The sequence below is a fragment of the Carcharhinus amblyrhynchos genome, chromosome 20 (assembly GCF_965287045.1).
Source record: "Carcharhinus amblyrhynchos chromosome 20, sCarAmb.v2.hapA, whole genome shotgun sequence".
NCBI lineage: Eukaryota > Metazoa > Chordata > Chondrichthyes > Carcharhiniformes > Carcharhinidae > Carcharhinus > Carcharhinus amblyrhynchos.
In genome coordinates this window covers 17,345,496-17,366,615 of record NC_137343.1, presented here as the reverse complement: position 1 = coordinate 17,366,615, position 21,120 = coordinate 17,345,496, and the positions used below count along the sequence as shown (strand labels likewise).

The window sequence follows — 21,120 nt, the reverse complement described above, 5'->3', positions numbered from 1 at the left end:
CTTATTTTAATTTTGTCTCTGCGGCCCTTTACTGCCAATCACCACACATTCCCAAAATCCAACTGAGTATCCACCTGTATTATAAACCTTCTTGCATTTATATAATAAAATGGCCTAAAACATGCATTTTGTTTATTCTCTGTATAGGGATTTATGGAGCAAATCCAGGTATTCCGAAATATTGCCAGACACTACAACATGCCCTTCCTTTTGGAGACTGTTGATTGGATGTTTAGGATGAATACGCACTTGAAGCCATGAAGCATTACCAAGATGAACAAATTTGAATGAAATTATGGACATCAGTGTTTATAGGTGTATTTGCAGTTAACCCTTTCTACATTGAAGTACTTGTTTAAATCTGTTTCTTTTGATCCCAGTGCAACCTCAGCATTTCTCCATTCTAATGGCTGACATGGTCTGAGTAGCAATCAGCTGATTGGGAGGGTACAAGTCAAACAGCAATTACTGTTTACGGACAAAATTATCGTCTCCATGGAACTGTTGGATCACAAAATGGGTTTTTTGAGTATCTAACAAACTGCAACCTGGTTTATTTGAGCTTGGATCCTGGTAAATTAACTTAATTACCTAGTTAAGTAGCTTGCAGTTCACATTCGTGCTAGCTCACTAACTACTAGGTGTAGTACTACACCACTGGTAGGTGATAAATATATCGGGAGGCAGTGTGCTGTTTGCTGTTGGTGGGATCTCCTGGTCCCACCTCTGTTGATGGGATTTCCCATTGACTGCAACCTACGCCACTGGGAAACCTGCAGCGGGGTGGGTGCTGTCAGCTGGACCAGAAGATTCAGCTGGTGTGAACAGCTGGAAGATTCTAGTCATCGTATTGTCATAGTGTAATATATTCAAAAGTATTTTAAGTCTCAAATTGTTTTGATTAAGCTCAAGAAATTTCACTTGAACCTTGGAACAGAAGTTATGTGTTTGAATGCTGTCCCTGGTCTAATTTATGCTGTCTAATTTATATAGTGTGTAAAACTTCACAGACGCCTTTTTGTGGGAATACTGGAGGGAATTTCAATTTCAAACAACATTCACAGGAATTATTCCTCATTTTCCAATCTATTCAACCCAGGTTTATGAAAAGATCGTGGATCAGTCGTACATTGTGTGGAGGAGCTTGTGGGGAAGTTTCCAAACTGTAGATTATAACCACCCCTTGTATCCCCTTGTGCTAGTTCTAAGTAATGTATGTACTGAGTATCATCAGATTTTATCTCAGTAAGCCATCCATTGTATGTGAGAAATCAAAAGAGTCCACCTAGACATAGTCACCAGATAAATTGCTGAAAAATGGCAGCAGCAATGGAATTGCCAGTATTCTCATTTGTGATCTTGTAGATTTAAATTATATTAGATATACTAATAATTCAACTGTGAAAAAATATTCGCAGTGTGTGGGAAAGGATTTATGTGTTCATCATATCTGCTGATGCACCAGCACGTGCATCGTGATAGCAGTGGTTCAATTAGTTATTAGCACAGCCAACAAGATGTTGCTAATAACTCCTACAACTAGTCTATGTTTTCAAATAAAAGCAAAGTACTGTGGAAAAAGTATTCACAAACGTATTTTTCACCACAAAGCCATGAATTTTTTTTAGAATTTGAGAGAAAGTGAATAAAATGGAATAATTTAGTTTGCTAATTGATTTATGTAACCAGACTAAATTAGGCCATATTAAAAGCAAATTACTGCAGATAACAAAAACAGAAAATGCTGGAAAATCTTAGCAGGTCTGAGAGAAAACAGCACTAATCTTTTGAGTCTGGATCACCCTTCATTAGAGCTTCTACAAAGTGTCACCCAGACTCAAAACATTAACTTTGTTCTCGCTATCAGACCTGCTGAGATTTTCCAACATTTTCTGTTTAAACTAGGCTGCAAGTGTCTACATTGCTGTTAGCTATGCTCTGTTTATGTGGCTCAAATATTTCATCATTTATAGTGCAGACTGATGATTAATTACAATCTGTGTAGCAGTCAGTCTTAAGTATTTTCTAAACTTCAATTTCTTTAAAGTCAAAAATTATAATGAGTTATGTAGAAGTTAATGACCTTCCCCCTCCAATCTTGCATGACGTAAGCTGGAAAATCACCTTGAACATGAGGCTTAAATAAGGAAAAATATTATGGCAGCATTTTTTTAGGTCACTAATTGTGTTTAACAATAATGCAGACTAATGTTAATAGACCTATGCATCTGGGCCTATGGCATTTTCACCTTCATCTCGGAAGACAGACTAGGTGGCTGGAAATCGAGTTTATTTATGGCATAGCCCCTAATGTTTGGGCAGAATTTTTAATTTTTTTGTCCAAACATTTTGAAGTATGTTTGCTGGAAGCATTGTGCTGTTATTAAGAAGACCCATTGGTTAGAAGAATAATTAATCTCTGTTACTGGCACAATCTTTGCTATTTTGTCTGAGTTGACATTTCAACCAAAGCAGCATTTCTAAACAAACCAAATTAATCACTTTTTTTAATTTGTATTCTGGTTTCAAACCCACCGACTTCAGTTTAAACAAGTATGTTTTACTTGGTTACGTTTCCTTGGGACAAGATGATTGCAACAGAGGAAGAGTTTGAAGGCAGAGTCCTTGTTCTTTATTGGGTCATATTGACAATTTTATGTCTTGATGTGTAAGCAGAATCTTCAACCTTTTTCTATCTTTGCTTGAATTCTTGACGTTCAGAAATGTCTGCAGACAGCTATTTAGCTATAATTATCAATATAGTTTTTTAATATAGGGTTGTTTACAGTAAAGAGTGCTGCAGTTGATAAACACAGCAAGGACAATTTTAATTTCACTGTAATTGAACTTTATGCTGAAATTGTGTGAATATTTTAAAAGTGCAATACAAATAAAATATCACCACTTCTGTGAAACTTGGGACACCCTCACACTTTGGTTTGTTTTCAACTTGTATACCAATCATCAGTGGTACTTAGTGACAATGCAGCAATTCTTTGACATCAAATAGTATTTACAATGCCATTCAACCCTGTGCGTCCCAGTTGGTGTTTATGCTGCAGGTGTGCTTGCTCCCAACCTCCTCCTAATATCATTAATATTTCCTTCTGTTCATTTTTCATTCAAGTGTTTTATTTAGCTTCTGCTCAAATGCAACTATGCCATTAGACTCAACTAATCTTAATGATAACAAGTTTCACAATCTAACCACTCTCAAAGTAAAGAAGTTTCTCTTGAATTCCCATTTGGATTTACTGGTGACTATATTTATGATCCTATTTCTGGTCTTGCTCAGAATTGGAATTGTCTTTTCTAAGTCCACTGTGTTAGAGAACCACTGCCTATGTTGTTCAGGTTTCTAAAGTAGCCAGGGAAAGGATATCCAATCCAATCCTGATATCAACTGAAATTTCACTGGATGATGCAGAGTTTGCTTGGGTAATTAAAGCTTTGTCAGGGATTTCTAACCAGCCTTTTTCATGCCAGTATTGGTAAGTCAGTTTTGGAATGGAGTTGACAAATATTTTAATGGGTTGTGGAAGAAGAAGGGAAGAATTGATTTGCATTTCAGCTCTTGTACTTGTTTTGCTGTGAGAGGTTGTTTAATATGACAGTCAGGAATTTCCAATTTCTGATTTTTTTTTCACCCACTAATCAGAGCTAAACTCTTAAATTACTCAATGTTATCTTGAAACTTAGTGTCTCTCCCTTTCGCAGACTTTCTAGTTGGATACTTGTCATAGGACAATATTCTAATCAGATTAATTTCAACAGATTTTAAGACAAACATTGAGGCAGTATTATTGTCTTACCTGATATACTGATTCCTTACACTTTTATTGAACCCCTACACTGAGTTTCCATTGATGTTTTTGAGGTATACTGGAGGAGTTGGATCTGTTTTTTTTCCAGATGTAAATGGTTTGAATGGTTTAAGTAGGACAGAAATAAAGGTCTTCTAAATTTATCTATCTGCTCACCTTACTCGATGTTCTGATGTTTTAACTTATCAAATGAATATTTAAAAAGGGTGTTTTGATACATTTAGACTTGATTTAATTTAATTGGATACAGCCTGATTATTGGACCCCAAGTTAACTCTTTAAACTGATTTAATTTTACAGAGATATAACCATCAGGCAAGGACCCAGACACTGAATTAGCAAATAATACCTAAGATTATTTATTTACTAGTGTCATAAGTAGACTTACATTAATACTGCAATGAAGTTACTGTAAAAGTCCCTTAGTCGCCACACTCCATTTGGGTACACTGAGGAAGAATTTAGCTTAGCCAGTGCATCTAACCAGCACGTCTTTCGGACTGAAGTTAATGAAAATAAACAAAGTAAAGCAGCAGTATACTTATTGATTAACAAAATACTTTTCAATTAACTAATAAAAAGAAAACAAAAGTACACCTATGAATAATGCGCTACAGACTTCATTACTCTAAATGGATGGCCAGTCCGGAAGAAGCAGAAAGCAACTTTGGTCCTTTGTGCCAAATGGTGTTTCCCTTTCTGGCTTCAAAGGAACTTCCACTATTCGTGCTCCATGCTGACAGGAATTTTGTCTTGTTCATAGCCCGATGCTACACTACTGATCCCTGTGTTAACAGGATCTCCCTTTGCCGTCAGGATCTGTCAATCAAACCAGTTTCCCGCTACTTGGTGTAAACAACCAAAATGGTTCCTGAAACTCTCTTTTACATCTAATTCTGGTATCACCCCACCTTGATCAAAGATGTTGCTAATAGTCAATTGGTCAATATTGTTGTACAGATTAATTCCATTATTTCTAGTCATTTGCTCACATTGATTAAACACAAGGCAATGGATTCTTTCTAGGTGTATTCTTTACCTCAAGATTGCACTAGGACTAGGGCTAGTCAAGGACAGGGTGCCCTGATAGGGGCCATTATTCAATAGTCTAAGTTCCTTTCTCACAGCTATTATTACAGCAATTTTTAAGTTTCTGACTTTAATCCTAATACAGGAATATTAGAAAGTAATGCAGACATAAACATAATCCACCTCATTAACTGATTGTTAAATACTTATCCTTCAATTACAGGATAATTGAGGTACTTTCTTCGAATACACTCATCTGTTGCTAATCAGTGAATATTTCACAGCATTATGTTGTTATTTTGTTTTAAAAATTTAGCAACATTAATATGGCCTTTTTTCTGATAATGTGTTAGTAAAAATGACAACTTAAACTACGTGGGTTATTGCAGAATCCATTTTTTTGTAAAAAGCCTTTAAAATAAAATGGTCACATTGAGCAGACAACCTAAACACCACTAAAATAAAATCTAAAACCCAAGACTGCTCACACAACTGATCCACCCTTGTATCAGACAGTTCCTTATCGGTTCTGGTCAAGTGAATTGATCAGTTATGCATTTGTTCAGTTTTAAGTGATGACTTGCAAGCATCACCTTCCAGTGTCATTTTAAACATGAGAAAGTATCACTTCCTAACTTGCTGACATCAAGCCCATCAGTTACTCACAAGCTATGCGCTAAGTCCCACGTTATCTGTGAACAATTGAAAAGATTATTCTCTACAAATATTAGTGACTTCATGTATTTGACATTTACCCTTAAATCACTGATTGGGTAGTATCTGATCAATTGCTAAGGGAAGTGATGTTGGAATTGTAGGTAAAATTATTACGTGTGGCATCTTTGATATAAATTTTCTGTGGCTGTATGTGGCAATTAGCAACACATAAAAGCAAAGTGGCGAATGTGACAAATGAATGACTTTTATTTAAATCAAACTGTGTATTAATGCAGTACATGAAAATAGATTAAAAATATTGCAAACGTGAATTAACAAAATAAACAATGCAATTATGCAGTCAGCTGAGTGAAGTATAGGTCAACTTTTCAATAAAAGCAAATTACTGTGAATGCTGGAATCTGAAACCAAAAGTGAAAATGCTGGAAAAATCCAGGTCTGGCGACATCTGTAAGGAGAGAAAAGAGCTGACGTTTCAAGTCCAGATGACCCTTTACCAAAGTGCAACATTTTAGTCAGCTACTATTCTATGGTTAGGGGAGTAGGCAAACTACAGGAAGGAAAGGATAATAGTCAGTGGGTGTTTCTGTGATTGGAATCCAGTGAGACTGATAGGACTGTAGAAGATTCCTTCCTTTCTGTGTTATATATCAATGATTAAGACTTGAATGTAGGAGGCATGATTAAATAGTTTACAGATGATAGAAAAATGGTTGTGTTAAAAATGAGGTAAAGAACTGTAGACTGCTGCGCTACAATCTTGTTAGGGACTGTTAACATTTAAAGAAGAAACCCAAACACCCATCAATTAACTGACAAAATTACACTACAAGATTTCATACTTGTCAACAAAAACAAACTTTATTGTATGTCAGAAAATTTAAATAAACTATTAGCTTGAGCCTATAGCTCATGGAAACCCAAATGTAAACTCAGTTCTACTTTTTGTTTCAAGGCCAAATTCTACAGGATATCTTTCCGTTAGCTTTTTGTCTATGTGACCCTCCACATTTTCTTTCCTGACCTCACTACTCTGGATTCCACACTTCAAACATTCCTTAATTTTGGGGAACTACTATTGTATTTCTAACTGGAAAAACCATTGTGACCCCAGTACTTTATCCTACTTGCTGTTTATGATTTTGCCTTTCTAACTATTAGGAAGTTAACCTGTTAACCTCTTGAGTCAACCCTGATTACCAGCGAGTTCAGTTTTGATAGGCTAGTTAATGTCACACTGTCAACCGCTGCCTTGATGTTAAGGGAAGTCAGTCTGAAATTCAGCTCTCTTGTTCATATTTGGATTAAGAGTGTAATGAAGCCAAGAGCCATTTAGTCCTGGCGGAACCTAAACTAAGGTTATTACTGAGTAAGTGCTGCTCAAAAGAACTATCAGTGATGCATTCTGTCACTGCTGATAATTGAGAGTAGACTAATGGAGTGATAATAGGTCAAATTGGATTACCTCTGCTTTGTGTATAGATATACCTGGGGAATTTTGCACATTGTCTGGTGCGTACCAGTGCTCTTGGCATACTGGAACGACTTAGTTAAATACGCAGCTAGCTTTGAAATATGCCCTGAATATTCTAGCTCATTGTTATCAAGGCCCAGTGCCTTTTTTGTCCAATGCTTTCAGCCATTTCTTGATATCATATGAGGTGAGTAGAATTGTCTGCAGACTGGTATCTACCATGATGGGGAACTCAAGATGAGACCAGTAATGGAGCATCCACTCTTCAACCTTCATCATTCATAGAATGAAGGAGAAAGCAACTCAGCCCATCAAGTCTATACCAACCCTCCAACAGCATGTTGCCCAGGCTTGCACCCCACCCTAGACCCATAACCCCATGCACTTACTCTGCTACTCCCCCTATCCTACACACCTTGGGTTGCTAAGAGGGAGTTTTGCATGGTCAATCCACCTAACCTGCACATCTTTGGACTGTGGGAGGAAACAAGAGCATCCAGAAGAAACCCACGCAGATATGGGGAGAATATGCAAACTTCATACAGACAGTCACCCAAGGCTGGAACTAAGCCCTACCCAAGCCCAGGCATTATGAGGCAGCAGTCGCTTAATTGAGGAGAGGGGCATATTCTTGTCCCTTCTTCCTCTAGTAGTTGACTATCAGTCACTAGCCATTCACCACTGGATCTGCCAGGACTCCAGAGCTTTGATATGTCCTTTTGGTAGTTGGATCGGGAGTTCTGTTTAAAGCTTGTGCCCTGTTCTGTTCTGCCTGCATTTTGTCTTGTGTTGTACCTTTACCAGATTAGCACCTCATTTTTAGGTATGACAGGTGGTGCTCCTAGCATGCTGTCCTACATTCTTCATTGAACTAGGTCTGATCCCCTTTTTTTTTTAAATATTAATGCCCTGATAATTCACATTTCCCACATTTGAAATATATTATGTATATAATATGTTGAAAACGACCTCTATTATCCTGCTCTAGCCAGTCTGATCTTGTTTCTTGCAAGATCAATGTCATTCTTAATTTTTCAAAATATAAATATCCCTTTTAGCACTAAGCATTCATTCCTCCAATACTCATGTTGGTGGTGCTGAGTTGAAACATCCTGCTACTGGTTTCTACAGGGAAATTTGGAAAAAGCTGGATTTCTTTGTTGTCTTTATACTTAATCTGTGTAGTACTGGTGGGGGAGGCTTAATTTAGGAGGTGTTGTAAAATGTGCTGTCACCTTTTTTCTCATACAGTCATAGAATCCTACGGCGCAGTAGGCCATTTGACCCATCGAGTCTGCACCAACCACAACCCCATCCAGGCCTCATTCCCGTAACCCCATGCATTTACCCAAGCTAGTACCCCTGACACTAAGGGGCAATTTAGCATGGCCAATCCACCTAACTTACATGTCTTTAGACTGTGGGAGGAAACTGGAGCACCTGGAGGAAATCCACGCAGACACGGGAGAACGGGCAAATTCCCCAAAGACAGTGACCCAAGCTGGGAATTTGAACCTGGCTCCCAGGTGCCGTGAGGCAGCAGTGCTAACCACCGTGCTGCTATGCCACAGATGAACTGACAGCACAATTTGATCTGATCACCATTACATAGACATGGATGCACGTGAATAATGTTAGGAAATAAACATTCTTAATATTTTGAAATGACAAACAGAATGGGAAACTATGAGGAGTAGCTCTGGTTACCAAAGATATCAGGATTTAGTAAGAAAAACCTTGGCTCGCAAAATCAGTTGGTAGAATCAGTAGAGGGGGAGATTAAGAATAAAAGGCCAGAGGTCACTACTCAAAGCAGTTTATCAGCTCTTTAACTGTAATTATACAATTGAATGCAACATTAAGAAAGAGATAATGAACGGTTGTAATAAAGACAATTTAAATGTCTTTAAATGATTATTAACCAGAGGGAGTCAATTGTCAACGGTAGTCTGTAAGATAAGTCCGTTGAATGCTTTTGTGACAGTTTCCTTGGACAATAGGTTGTAGAACCCACTCGAGATAAATCTATGTTGGATCCACCATTATCCAATGTCCCTCTTGTTCTTTTGACAATTTTCTTAAATGAATTAATTAATTTTCTGTTCCAAACAGGAAAACCAATTATGTAGGTAAAGAGAGTTGTTTGATTGGGTAAATAGAGTAAATGGCATAGCAATAGTTAAAAGTCAGAAACATTTAAAGAAATTCAGATTGTTCAAGAAAAATACATTCCATTAAAAATCAAAATTTCAACAAAAATAAGAGACATAATATTGCAGAGAGTAATAGTAAGCTGAAGATTGGGAGAGTTTTAGAAGACAGCAAAAGGTGATCGAAATGCTGATTAATAAGTAAACTAACCAGGAATATAAAAACATTGTCATTGATTTTATAAGTTTATAAAAAGGAGAGCAATCACACGAGTGCTATTTTCCATAACAGGATATTCTGGTTGTCACACAAATGTGTAATGTGATATGTTTTTCACTGCAGGTGCAATAACATGTGTATAAGCCATCTATCTCAACAACTGGCAAGTCATATCAAACAGCACATTTCTTCGCCTATTTGCAATAGGCAGAGCATTAACTGTACTCAACCAGACTGTGCTTATAAAACTCAGAACATAATGTCTAACTTTCATTATGATTACATGATGGGGCAACACTTGCTGAACAATCCTGAATGTACTAAATAATACACACAATTCAAGATTATCAGTTGGACATTCAGCGTAGTCGACAACTCATGCTTGTTGGAAGCTGCATATATTCATATGCAGAAATCTGTCCTCTGTAAGCAAAAGGAATCTGATCAAGTATTGTCTCTTTTTTTAAATGATGGGAGACAATAACTCCTGGGTGTGTTCTCCATGGGAATATCTCAACTGATCAGAGTTAACTTGCCAACCAATCAACATTCATTCATACAGTTTAATTATTCCACACTTTGAAATTTGACGTTCTTGTACCTGTTCCAATGAGTGCAAGTTGAAAAGCTTTGAGAGCATGTCTTTTTTTTTCAGCAATGCATATTCTGTACTACCAACCAGTTTTTATTTATTTGACATGTAAAATACATTATTTTGAAAACAGACATAACTGAGAAAAGATAATATTTTCAAACTTCTGATTGAGTTATTGTATTATTTTGAATAATGTGGTGTTAGTAATCTTAACCATGTGTCTTTGAATTGCAGGTGGAGTGCATCCCTCAAAGGATCATGTGGATTTGTGGTTAACTGCTGCTGTGATACACATGCAATGGTAAATGGAGAAATGGTGAAAAATGAAAGTAATTTACTCTTATTTGATTTGTATTTTTATTTTGAAAAATAAAGAAACAATTTATTTTTATCTCAAATTCTCTCATAGACAAGCAACGGACAAGACTAAGCATTCACTTAGCTTCAGTTTATCATAGAACCTTATAGTTCAAAGGGGAGATGATTCAGGCCATTGTTCCTGTACCAATTCTTCAAAAGAGCTATCCAATTAATGCCATTACTGTGCTTTCCCCATGGCCTTAACTTTCTTTTTGCTTTACAAATATGTATCCATTTCACTCTTGAAACTTAATCTTGAATCTACTCCCACTGCCCTTTCAGGATTGCTCATTCCACATCACAGCGACATACTGTGCTTAAAAAAAAACTAAACTTCCCTCTTGTTCTTCTGACAGTTTTATTAAATCTGTCCCCTTGCTTACCGGTCATCCCATAAGTGAAATTGGAAACCGTTTCTCCCTTTTTACTCAATAATATCGCTTCATGATTTTGATTACCTCATTTAAACCTCCACTTGGCTTTCTGTACTCTTAATTGATCAATTGCCTCTTCACATAACTGTAGTCTCCAACGCCTGATATAATTCTGATAAATCTCTTCTGCACCCTCTCCAAGATCTTGGATGCCTTTCCTAAACTGTAGTGCCCAGATTTAACCCAATACTCTAGCAATGACCTTGCAAATGATTTATGAAATTTAAAAATAGTTTTGGCCCTTCTGTGCTCTGTCCTTATTTATAACACTTTTTTTATACGTAGCTTTGTCAACTTGTCCTGTCATGATCAAAGATTTGTATAAGTAAACCTCAAGGTGTCTGTTCCTGCACTGCTTTTAAAACTAAAACATTTAGATTTTTTCTTTTAAAATTCCTAATTTGACATTCCTCTGCATTGAACTCTGTCCACGTCTGTCCATTTCACTGATCCGTGTAAGTTGTCCTAATGTCTCTACAGTTCACCTCACTGTTTATTACATTTGCAAATTTTGGATCATTTGAAAATTTTGAAATTGTACCCCTGGTATCCAAGTCCAGATCATTAATATATATCAAAAAGGTCAGTTGCCCCAATACCGATCCCTGTGGTAACCCCTTTCCTCAGTTATACTCAGGTGATCAAAGTCACTTGGCTCAGAAGCCAAACGGCCCAGAGTAAAATACCTAGGATTCACTTTACTAAGAACTCAGGTTAACTTAGTTCTCTGGTAGCCAATAAATCGATCACAAAATTCAGGAAGGTGTTTCAAGTTATTGCAGAGGTGAAAGTAAGCAGAGCACAAGTAACACGCACATCGGAAATACTGTAACTTAAAAGAAGAGAGAAAACACAAGTTTTTAAACTGTGCAAGAATGGAATAGACTGGATGTTAAGGGGTTCGTCTTTCCCCAGAGTAATGAGGCTGGAATACATTGCTAGCTGCTGTGGTGGGTACTGGCTCTCTGTTTATCTCTAAGGAATGGGAAACTGTTTCTTAACTGAAGGCAGAGATTGTATCATTTTTTTAAGCATCTTTTTAGTTAGCATTTGATCCATGTGCTCACATTAATAGTTTCAATCATCTGAGAGGGTTGGAGAGGAGTTTTTCAGAGTAATTTTTTTCTTATTGGCCCTGGGTCTCTCTTTGCTTACATGGCTGTGGGAAGGGGGATAAGGAAATGTCTAATTAACATGGTTGTGGCATCATGAAATCCAGGGCTTGATGGATCAGCTGCCCTTTCCTTTCTCGTCAATTTTTGAAGAGCGGCACAGTGGTTAGCACTGCTGTCTCACAGCTCCACGGACTTGGGTTCACTTCCAGCCTTAGGTGACTGTGTGGGGTTTGGAACTCATATATTCTCCCCATGTCTGCGTGGATTTCCTTTGGATGTTCCGGTTTCCACCCAAGTTCAGAGATGTGCAGGGTAGATGGATTGGCCACGCTAAATTGCCCTTAGTATTCAAAGATGTGTAGGGGTGGCACAGTGGTTAGCGCTCCTGCCTCACAATACCAACAACTCCAGTTTGATTGCAGCCTTGGGTCACTGTGGAGTTGCACATTCTCTCCATGTCTGCATGGGTTTCCTCCAGGTGCTTCAGTTTCCTCCCACAGTCCAAAGATGTGCATGTTAGGTTGATTGGTGATGCTCAGTTGCCCCTTAATATCAGGAGGATTAGCAGGTTAAATACATAGGGTTATGGGGATAGGGCCTAGGTGGGATTGTTGTTGGTCCAGACTCAATTGGCTAAATGTACGCCTCCTCGATTAGATGTACTTGCTATGGTAAATGTGTAGGATTACCGGGATGAGGGGATAGGGGGGCTGGGAATGATATTCTGTCAGAGAGTTGGTGTAGTGATGATGGGCTCAATAGCCTCTTTGCAATGTATGGATTCTAATGATGAGCCTAAAGCAGCCCATTCTTCAGACACTGCCATTCTGACCGCTGGACAGCAGCAAACGTTGCAGCATGGAGCGTTTTTATACATTGTAAAATTATGTATCTTAAAAAAAAATTGGTATCATTGTTCATTCTTATCTTACATACCTAATAAGCTAGCCTATAAGGTATTAGCACAAGTACCAATTCCCCGCCAATAGTAGAGTGTTAAAATTGGGTGATCATGTTTATTATTGAACCTTGATGATGGTGTTAGCATGCGATTGTTTCAGGGCTGCATTAGTTTGACTTCTCAATGAGATGGTCGGTGAAGATGCGTTATAAATACTAAAATGATTGCAAGCATCATCATTTATCTAAAGAGTCTTATAGTGTCAACAATTTTCACCCAGTCAGCGAAACCAAGAAAGTTCAGGGAGATTTTCTACTTTAAGTAATTCCCCAAGACCCATTCAGTATTTTTTGAAAACCATATCTGCATCCCGTTTCACAATGGATAACATAATAAGAAAATCAACAATGTTTGCAATTTTCTGGTTGAATTGCTGTCAGTTCTTGTTCTGAAGCTCCATGCTCATTGACTGCCAGTATAATTCTTTCTTTAAGAACCTATGTAGTAAAAGAAGGGTTAATGAGTAGGTCTGTGGGTGCTTCATAATCATGTCCTAAGTAGTAAATGCAAATAGAACAATTGCACATTGTACCATGAAAAGGTTATCTTAATTTTGTGAGATTATAAATGTCTAAATCTTTGTAAGTAGTTTCAAAGCTTTTCAAATTTAAGTTACATTTCATGAATTGCATGCATATCCTTGCAGACTGTAAAGGGAGGTGGCTGTATGGACCTTATTGTCCCATTTTATGCTTATGGATTAATTGTTAGATACAGCAAGGGAGTAGACTTTTTGTGCAGCTTTGCCTGAGACATCGAGGTTCTGCTTCAGTGATGTTATATAAATAGGGGAAGCGGAATCGAGATTTCCCTTGAGTCTGGTAATTATAGCTTCATTTAATCTACATCTGAAAGTTGAAAATGCTCAAATGTTATACTTACCCAAAGAGCAAAATGAGTCGTCAGCATGAAGCTAAAAGCAATAACTCTACTGAAAATTCTTTTGGAAGAGAGCTAAAGCATGGATGAGGGAAATAAGCAAAATAGACTGATTTTTCTTCCCACACAGACATCTACACAACCTATCAGACTGGCTTCCTACAATCCCTTTACTGGCCACTCATCCCTTTTGAGGAAAGCAATTTCTTGAAGAATCTTTTTGTGCAACAAACTAGCAACTGTGTTTCTTTTCCAAAGACAGGTAAGCAACATTGGTGTTTGAGATCTGGCAGTTGACATTTTCTGGTTTCTCTATCTAGGACAGGGATGACTATTACTTCTCTGAGCATATAATAGACATCCACCAGTCAGTTTGTTTTCAGCCAGAAGTAACTAAATTGAAGTGAATACCATTTAGCCAGTTTCTGAATATCTATGAAAGTTTTTAATGAAAATATATATGTATATAAAAAAGCCATGAAGTGGAGGTGTTGGTGTTGGACTGGGATGGGCACAGTATGAACTCTCAAAACCAGATGAAAGTCCAACCGGTTTCTTGGGAATCACGAGCTTTTGCAGCGCTGCTTCATCAGATGAATGAATTCATCATCTGATGAAGGAACTGCACTCCGAAAGCTCGTGATTCCAAAGAAACCTTTTGGACTTTCACCTGGTGTTGTTAGACTTCTTACTATATATAAAAAGGGCTGATCTCTGATTCATCACAGAAGGTACTTGTCATAATATTGCTGAATTCATTGATGACACTGGGTCAGATGAGAAGCATAAAGGAGGAATGACAGCATTAAAAGGTATCTGGACAAATACTGAACAACTATGTAAGAAAAAACATTTAAATGTAGATAAATGTAAGTAGTGCATATTAAAACAATTATGCAGCAAATTTGTAAAGGAAAGGATGAAGATTTGACTACTGACTATTCCTTGAAAGTGAATACCTGGCTGTGAAGCTGTTGTTGATGATGACCTGGTAATCCAATGCATCAAAAATTTCACTACAACTTAAAATAAGTGGTTGCATGTTTGCATAGTAAATTGAGCACTATACTTTTAGGATCTTGATAGACCTGCAAGCAGAATGATCATCAAGGAACTTAACAGGATTTCAAATTATGAGGAGAGTTTCACAGATCTATAGCTACTTTTTATTGGGAGAAAATGTTTAAATTATAAAAAGCATAGATAACCTGGATATAAGGAGACTGAGTTAGGGTAGCAGACATATATAAAATTAACAAATGAATAAGAAAATGAGATTTTAAACTCCTTTAGATGTGGAATAGACCCTCAGAAGCAATGTTGCATTTGTTAACTTAGTTAAATGGCTAATTAACAAAAGGATTGAAGGTGTATCATTTAGGAGATAAAGAGAGAAAATAAGTACTTGTGGAACACAAAACTGTGCGCTGCTGGGACCTATGGGAAACAAGCATCCTTGGCACAGTACTGTGATGGATATGTTGTATAGGGACATGTTCGGCACAACTTTGTGGGCTGAAGGGCCTGTATTGTGCTGTAGTTTTTCTATGTTTCTATGTATAGAGATTTATCCAGCACTTTCTGTTTCAATTTGTGGTATAGAGATTTGCTTGATTACTAGTGAGAGATGGAGAAGTTTTGCAGAACTTCCTCAAGGTATTTGAATGTCTTCAGTAGGACAGATTGTTGACTTTGTATAGCAGGAATAATTCAATGGCCTTTTAACATTTGCTGCTTTTTCATTTTCTACCATTTCAATATATGGGTCATTTGTTTCCTTTATGCTGATGCTTCCGTATGCCATGCATCTTGATTAACAAAGACTACTATCAGTCTTGCAATGTAACCAGTTGTATAAGAAGGGTAACCTGGAGATCACTTTCTGGTATTCATCTGCCCTTTGCACCTTCTTCTGAAGCCTGACCAAGACTTCTCTCTCTGCCAGCTGGGTATTCATTGTCACCTGATGTATATAGTGGATTGGGAGAACAGATCTCAATTCTACCTCCACATAGCCCAGATTGGCATGAGTGCTGTACTGCAGGAATGCTCATGGTTGGAGATACAATCTTCCAAATAAAATTACACTTGAAACCATATCTACTAGTTCAGATAAACAAAAAATTCCTTGAAGACATAATGTGACTTATCATGTCTTCAAGATGTCCCAAAATACTCATCAGCTGATTAATTAATCTTGAAGTACACTCATTATTGTTATGTAAATGTGGCAGCCAATTTGTGCACAGTAAGCTCCAATTGACAGCAAATGGCTGAATAACTGGGCAATCTGTCTTTTGGCTTCAGGAAGAATATTGACCAAAACAACAGGAGGGTTTTGTTTTTTGTTTAAACAATGTCATGGGCTTTTTCATGTTCACTGCAGTGATTAATGGAGTTTAATTTAACTTTTCAGCTGGAAAGTGCCATCTTTGTGATACAGCTCGTTGTGCTATATCATTGAAGCCACCAGAATATTGCCAAATCTGAGCTGCACTCCTGGATGGGGCAAAATCAGTTCCACCCAGAAGTACACCTTCTGCCAGCTGACCACAGCAGCTATGGAGAGATCCACTGCTAAGTCCCAAGAAAGTTATAAATAATCTCAATGAATTCCATCAGAAAATGTCCCTGAGTCTGATTAGTCGAATTTTCACCTCTTCAAACTTCTTTGCACTATAGACTTCATTTTTGTTCATGAAGGTTAACAAGATCCAGTCACACAGGAACGAGCCCTAAATTGAGAAAAGACAAATTAATTAGACAATAAATATTATACACAACTCTGATTATTGACATGCTGCAGTAGTTTATACTATTGGCAATCCTGTACCAAATGAGTTAACCAGTGCCCCATTTTCAACATGGGGAACTGGTTAACTCATTTGCTTAGACAACTAGTGTGTGGTTCAATCCCTCTTCCAGATGAGGTAGAATAAAGCCCTGCCTTCTCATCCTACTTATAATAAAATGTCACAACAGTTTGCCATGTTTCAGCAACTAATTGCCATGGACCTGCCTTTAGGACGGAACACAAGAAAAAGGTAAGTGTATTCCTCAAGAACAATGACATCTTAATTACCCTGAGTGGAAGTTAAATCTGTATTACAGTGACACAATTGAGAACCAAAAGTAACTTCAATTTTCATAAAAAGTATAATGCACTAGCTATAAACTGTCCAGTGCAATAATGGCATTTTGTTCGTACATGTTTTTTGCTTCAGTTTTCTCGACACCTAATGCAATACATTGGGATACAGTTGCATGGAGTAGGTTCGTCTAATGCCTCTCCCAAGTCGTTATTCTTCGTACATGAGGCTGGACAGTGACATTATTCAACCAAAGGGAGCAGTTAGACCTGATTCTTTACTGGGGAGAACAAGTTTCCCTCCAAGTATTTCAGATGATTATGGTTATAGGGCACTTAATGTTTTCTGACTTGGACCCAGAAATTATACCCACCAGTCTCCAAATGTCCTGTACAACAATTGTATGTTTACTTAAAGCAATTAGGTTTTACAGGCCTACTTAAACACAGTTTCACCTCAACAGCAAAGAAATACATTGGCGAAAGTATTAGCTCACATGATGCACATGTACATCAATGCCTCAGAGGATCAACTAGTATGGTTTATATAATGTAAAGCAAAACCAGAAGGTACTTACAATTCCAATAGATGTGAGAGCTGCAGCAATATTGATCATTGTTGGGACAATATCAAACTTTCCTGCCTAAAGAAATGAAAATTGAAACATTTTAGTTTTCTGTTTATTTTAGTTTCGTAACTGATTTTTTTGCACCTGATACCATTTAACTGGACACAATATAAAACATACTATAGTAGAAACAATGATTGAATTGGAACTTTTCTGTGATTTGGGACATTCATTCAGGTAGTTTGTTAAAGTATCAGAATGAGGTGCAACAAAGGGTAGGGGTTCTCCAATCATTGATTTGCAGATTCGTGACTGTGAGATATCTTAGCTTTCCTGAGTACTGATCATCAGAGAAGGATGTGGAACAGAAAGCTGACATATTAATACTCATCTTGAATGAGGGGGAAAGGGAAAAACATAGAGACTTGATACTCTATCTTCTATAATTGGTAATATGACAGGCAAAGATACATTCCTTTGCTATTGATAATGAGTTTGTAACAAGCATAGTTGTGTGTGATATTCACTTACCAATTGGGCAATCCCTTAAAATTATTAATTGACAAACTATCATTTAAATAATAATCATTGTATGAATTCACCAGAGCTTTTGTATTTTCTTCAGGGTAGTTTATTGACTATGTAATTGAAAATACTCCCAGTTAATTCAGCAAGTTAAGTATTAAGAAGATGAGAGCCATATGTGCATGAGAAACATCTTCAAGTTCTCCCTCGTCACACACCAGCTTGACTTGAACATAGAACACCACTCTTTCAATATTACTGGGTTAAGATCCTGGATCTCCCCATTTAACAGCAGTGTGGGATTACCTATACAATTGACAGCAATACCTCAAGAGAAAGCTCACCTTCACAAGGGCATCTCAGGATGTCCATTAATGTTGGCTTTACAGGTGATGTTCTTACCCCAATAATAATTATTCCTTTTCAGGTTTAAGGGTTACTTTCTTTGAACCTATTCCTGTTTGTTCAGCAGATTGAGGGATGATACTTATAACTGCATTGAATTGTTTAATCATTAGGTTAAAGTTTGGCAGTTGTACAATGATTGGAGTTCTAATTTATTCATTGAATTAAGTACTACCTGATGCAAAACTTTATGGAATTAGTCTTCATTTTGTCAAGAGATGGTATTAGCTGCACTGTTGTATGGGATTATTCATTTTTCAGTAAATAATTTACTTGCATACAGCTTAATCACACAGTCATCTTCACATTTAATGCCTTTGTTTTCATTAAAACAATTGCTTGCATTCACTCTGATCATTCCCCTAGGATGGCCCATATCTTGGTTCCCTTGTCATTAATTTATAGCAAGCTTGTCTGACATCCAGGGCAGTTTTAATCCAGGCAACAAGGGTCTCACCACCGTTGACGAACCAGCAAGAGTCCCACAATGTCATTTTCAGGGAATGTCCGCCATATTTAGTGTTAGTCAGGCACACAAGGAACCACTGGTGGGTCTTCCCCAGGATCAACAGCAACCCGTCCCCCAGTCAACTGGAGGCCAGCAGTTCCTTATTGCAGGCAGAACCAAAAGGCGAGCTGTGGTACTTGATAGCAATGCACCTATCAATAGCCCAGGATCAGCAAGGGACAGAGGCCATAGGTGAATGAGGAAGTGATGGGGACTGCGGGTCACGAGAAGAGGAGAGGGAGTCAGAGGCAAGAGTAGTGAGGGGTGGCTCTAAACAGGTCCTTTCCTTCTTGATGCCGGAACCCTCAATCAGGTACTGTGCCCAACAACAAAGATTCCCCTTTGAAAACTCAGCCGAATTCCCTGTCTAAGCTCCCTGTGGAGCGATTGCCCCTTCACCACTGGGTGAATATCAGCAGCTGAGGTTGAGGAATCCTTTGGTGCCACAGTGGGAAGTGCACCAGGAGTCTTCATTGAGGCAGAGGTAGGAAGGCAGCAGGGCCTCACCCAACACCCTTCCACTCAATTAAATGTCGCCACCCACTGACTCCAAAATCACTTCAGGAAGGGGCTTTAAATTATGTCCTTAGTCCTTAAATGGGCAAAAATTTACTTAACTAGACACAATGCAGAGCCATTGGCTTTGCATCGCCATGATATTCTCTATCCCCTAGCCAGCAACTCCTAGATCATAGAATCCCTACAGTACAGAAGAAGGTCATTCGGCCCATTGAGTCAGCACCAACAATCATCCCACCCAGTCCCCATTCCTGTAATCCCACTCATTTACCCTGCTAATCACCCTGACAATAAGGGGCAATTTAGCATGGCCAATCCACCTAACCTGCACATCTTTGGACTCTGGGAGGAAATCAGAGCAGCTGGAGGAAACCCACACAGACATGGGGAGAACATGCAAACTCCACACAAACAATAACCCGAGGCTGAAATTGAACCTGGGTCCCCGGCATTATAAGGCAGCAGTGTTAACCACTAAGCCGCCTGCCATCTCCATGGCAATTGCCAGAGGTGGAGGTGCACTGTTTCCGACCCTGACATGTATTTTTTCCCAAGAGCAGCTTCCTAATCCTTACCTAGTCCATCACCAAAACCATCGACATCCACTTATTTTTCTTCCAAACTTTATTTGTTGATTTTACAAAAAGATACATAATAAAACAAAGAGAGAGAGAAAGTTAAAAAGATGGAGAAGGGAAAGACAAAAGAAAAATGTCAAAAAGGGAAGAGGAATAGACAGAATTATTCAACTCCTAGAAGAAAGACGCTGTTGGATTAACAAAAGGTTGCCAGCCTGAATCAAATTTTTAAATTGATCCATGTGAGGTATGTTTAATCTTCTGCAGAATCACCCAATCCTAAAAGACCTCAGCTCATCTGCACTGTCATCCAAACCTTTGTTACCCCTAACTTAATTATTTAAATACACTCCTGATCAGTTTATCATTTCTCCTGATATAAACTTCAATTCTTTGGAAGAGAAAGGCTAAATTACTGTGCAACTGATTGGAGATGCCCTTTATTTGGCGATAGTTAGATAACATTCACAGTACGTCATCTTTCTTTTCGTGGCAGTTTCTATTAATAGAATAATGCTTGATGGATTAGCTTTAATTGCTTCAATGATTAATGGGAAGGGTGTGATTCTAGAGTCCTGTTTTTCAAATTTTTCAATCCAAGATAATTTAACCAAATGGAATGTGTTTTATGCCCTGAGCTAAGGATTACTCAGACTAAACCAGGTGACTTTTTGCTCTGTAGTTCGATATAGAACTTCACAATATGGTGTAAACTATCACAAAGTTACAGTTTTCTTTACTTTCCCTTGAAGTTTGCACTCAATAATAAAAAGTCAGAGTTAAGCAAGAAAATGCTACGAAAAGAAAGATGACCTACTGTGAATGTTATTTCAATTGTTTTATTCTGAATGATCATTTTAGATTGTCAGCTTTGAGTCAGCACGATTTAGCCATGACAGAATGAGCATCCACCCAAGTTTCCCAATGCTGAAACAGCAAAGATTCTGGGTTCAACACCATTTACATATGGATCAATTACACACGTCCGTAGTGCCTCAGATGAGAGGCTTGCCTGTAAGGAGCTGTGATAAGGTCTGCAAGAAACTTAGAGGAACTTCTTCTGACCTCAAGAGGAGCGACAATTGTATGGAGCTTCAGAAGGATACCAACAAATAGTGGAAAGTGGCAGAAGGATCAAGTTTAGGAATATGGTCATAGAAATTTTATGGCATCAATCAAATTTTGTTGATGGGCGGCACGGTAGCACAA

General features: G+C 37.9%; 2 protein-coding genes across 4 annotated transcripts in view; one reads left to right on the top strand and one right to left on the bottom strand.

Annotated features, from left to right (window-relative positions):
* pole (polymerase (DNA directed), epsilon) overlaps positions 1 to 2,915 on the top strand; it is a 116,637-nt gene extending 113,722 nt beyond the window's left edge. The window contains exon 49 of the mRNA XM_080208184.1: positions 148 to 2,915. Within this exon, the coding sequence (XP_080064310.1) occupies positions 148 to 261 (114 nt within the window). The 3' untranslated portion in view covers positions 262 to 2,915. The remainder of the gene's footprint in view (positions 1 to 147) is intronic.
* A 7,620-nt stretch (positions 2,916 to 10,535) lies between these two features.
* Positions 10,536 to 21,120, bottom strand: part of p2rx2 (purinergic receptor P2X, ligand-gated ion channel, 2) — a 62,658-nt gene continuing 52,073 nt past the window's right edge. For all 3 annotated transcript variants that reach the window (XM_080208181.1, XM_080208182.1, XM_080208180.1), the window contains 3 exons: positions 17,386 to 17,451; positions 16,377 to 16,454; positions 10,536 to 13,277 (listed from right to left, as the gene is read on the bottom strand). In XM_080208181.1, the coding sequence (XP_080064307.1) occupies positions 13,182 to 13,277; positions 16,377 to 16,454; positions 17,386 to 17,451 (240 nt within the window). In that variant the 3' untranslated portion in view covers positions 10,536 to 13,181. The remainder of the gene's footprint in view (positions 13,278 to 16,376; positions 16,455 to 17,385; positions 17,452 to 21,120) is intronic.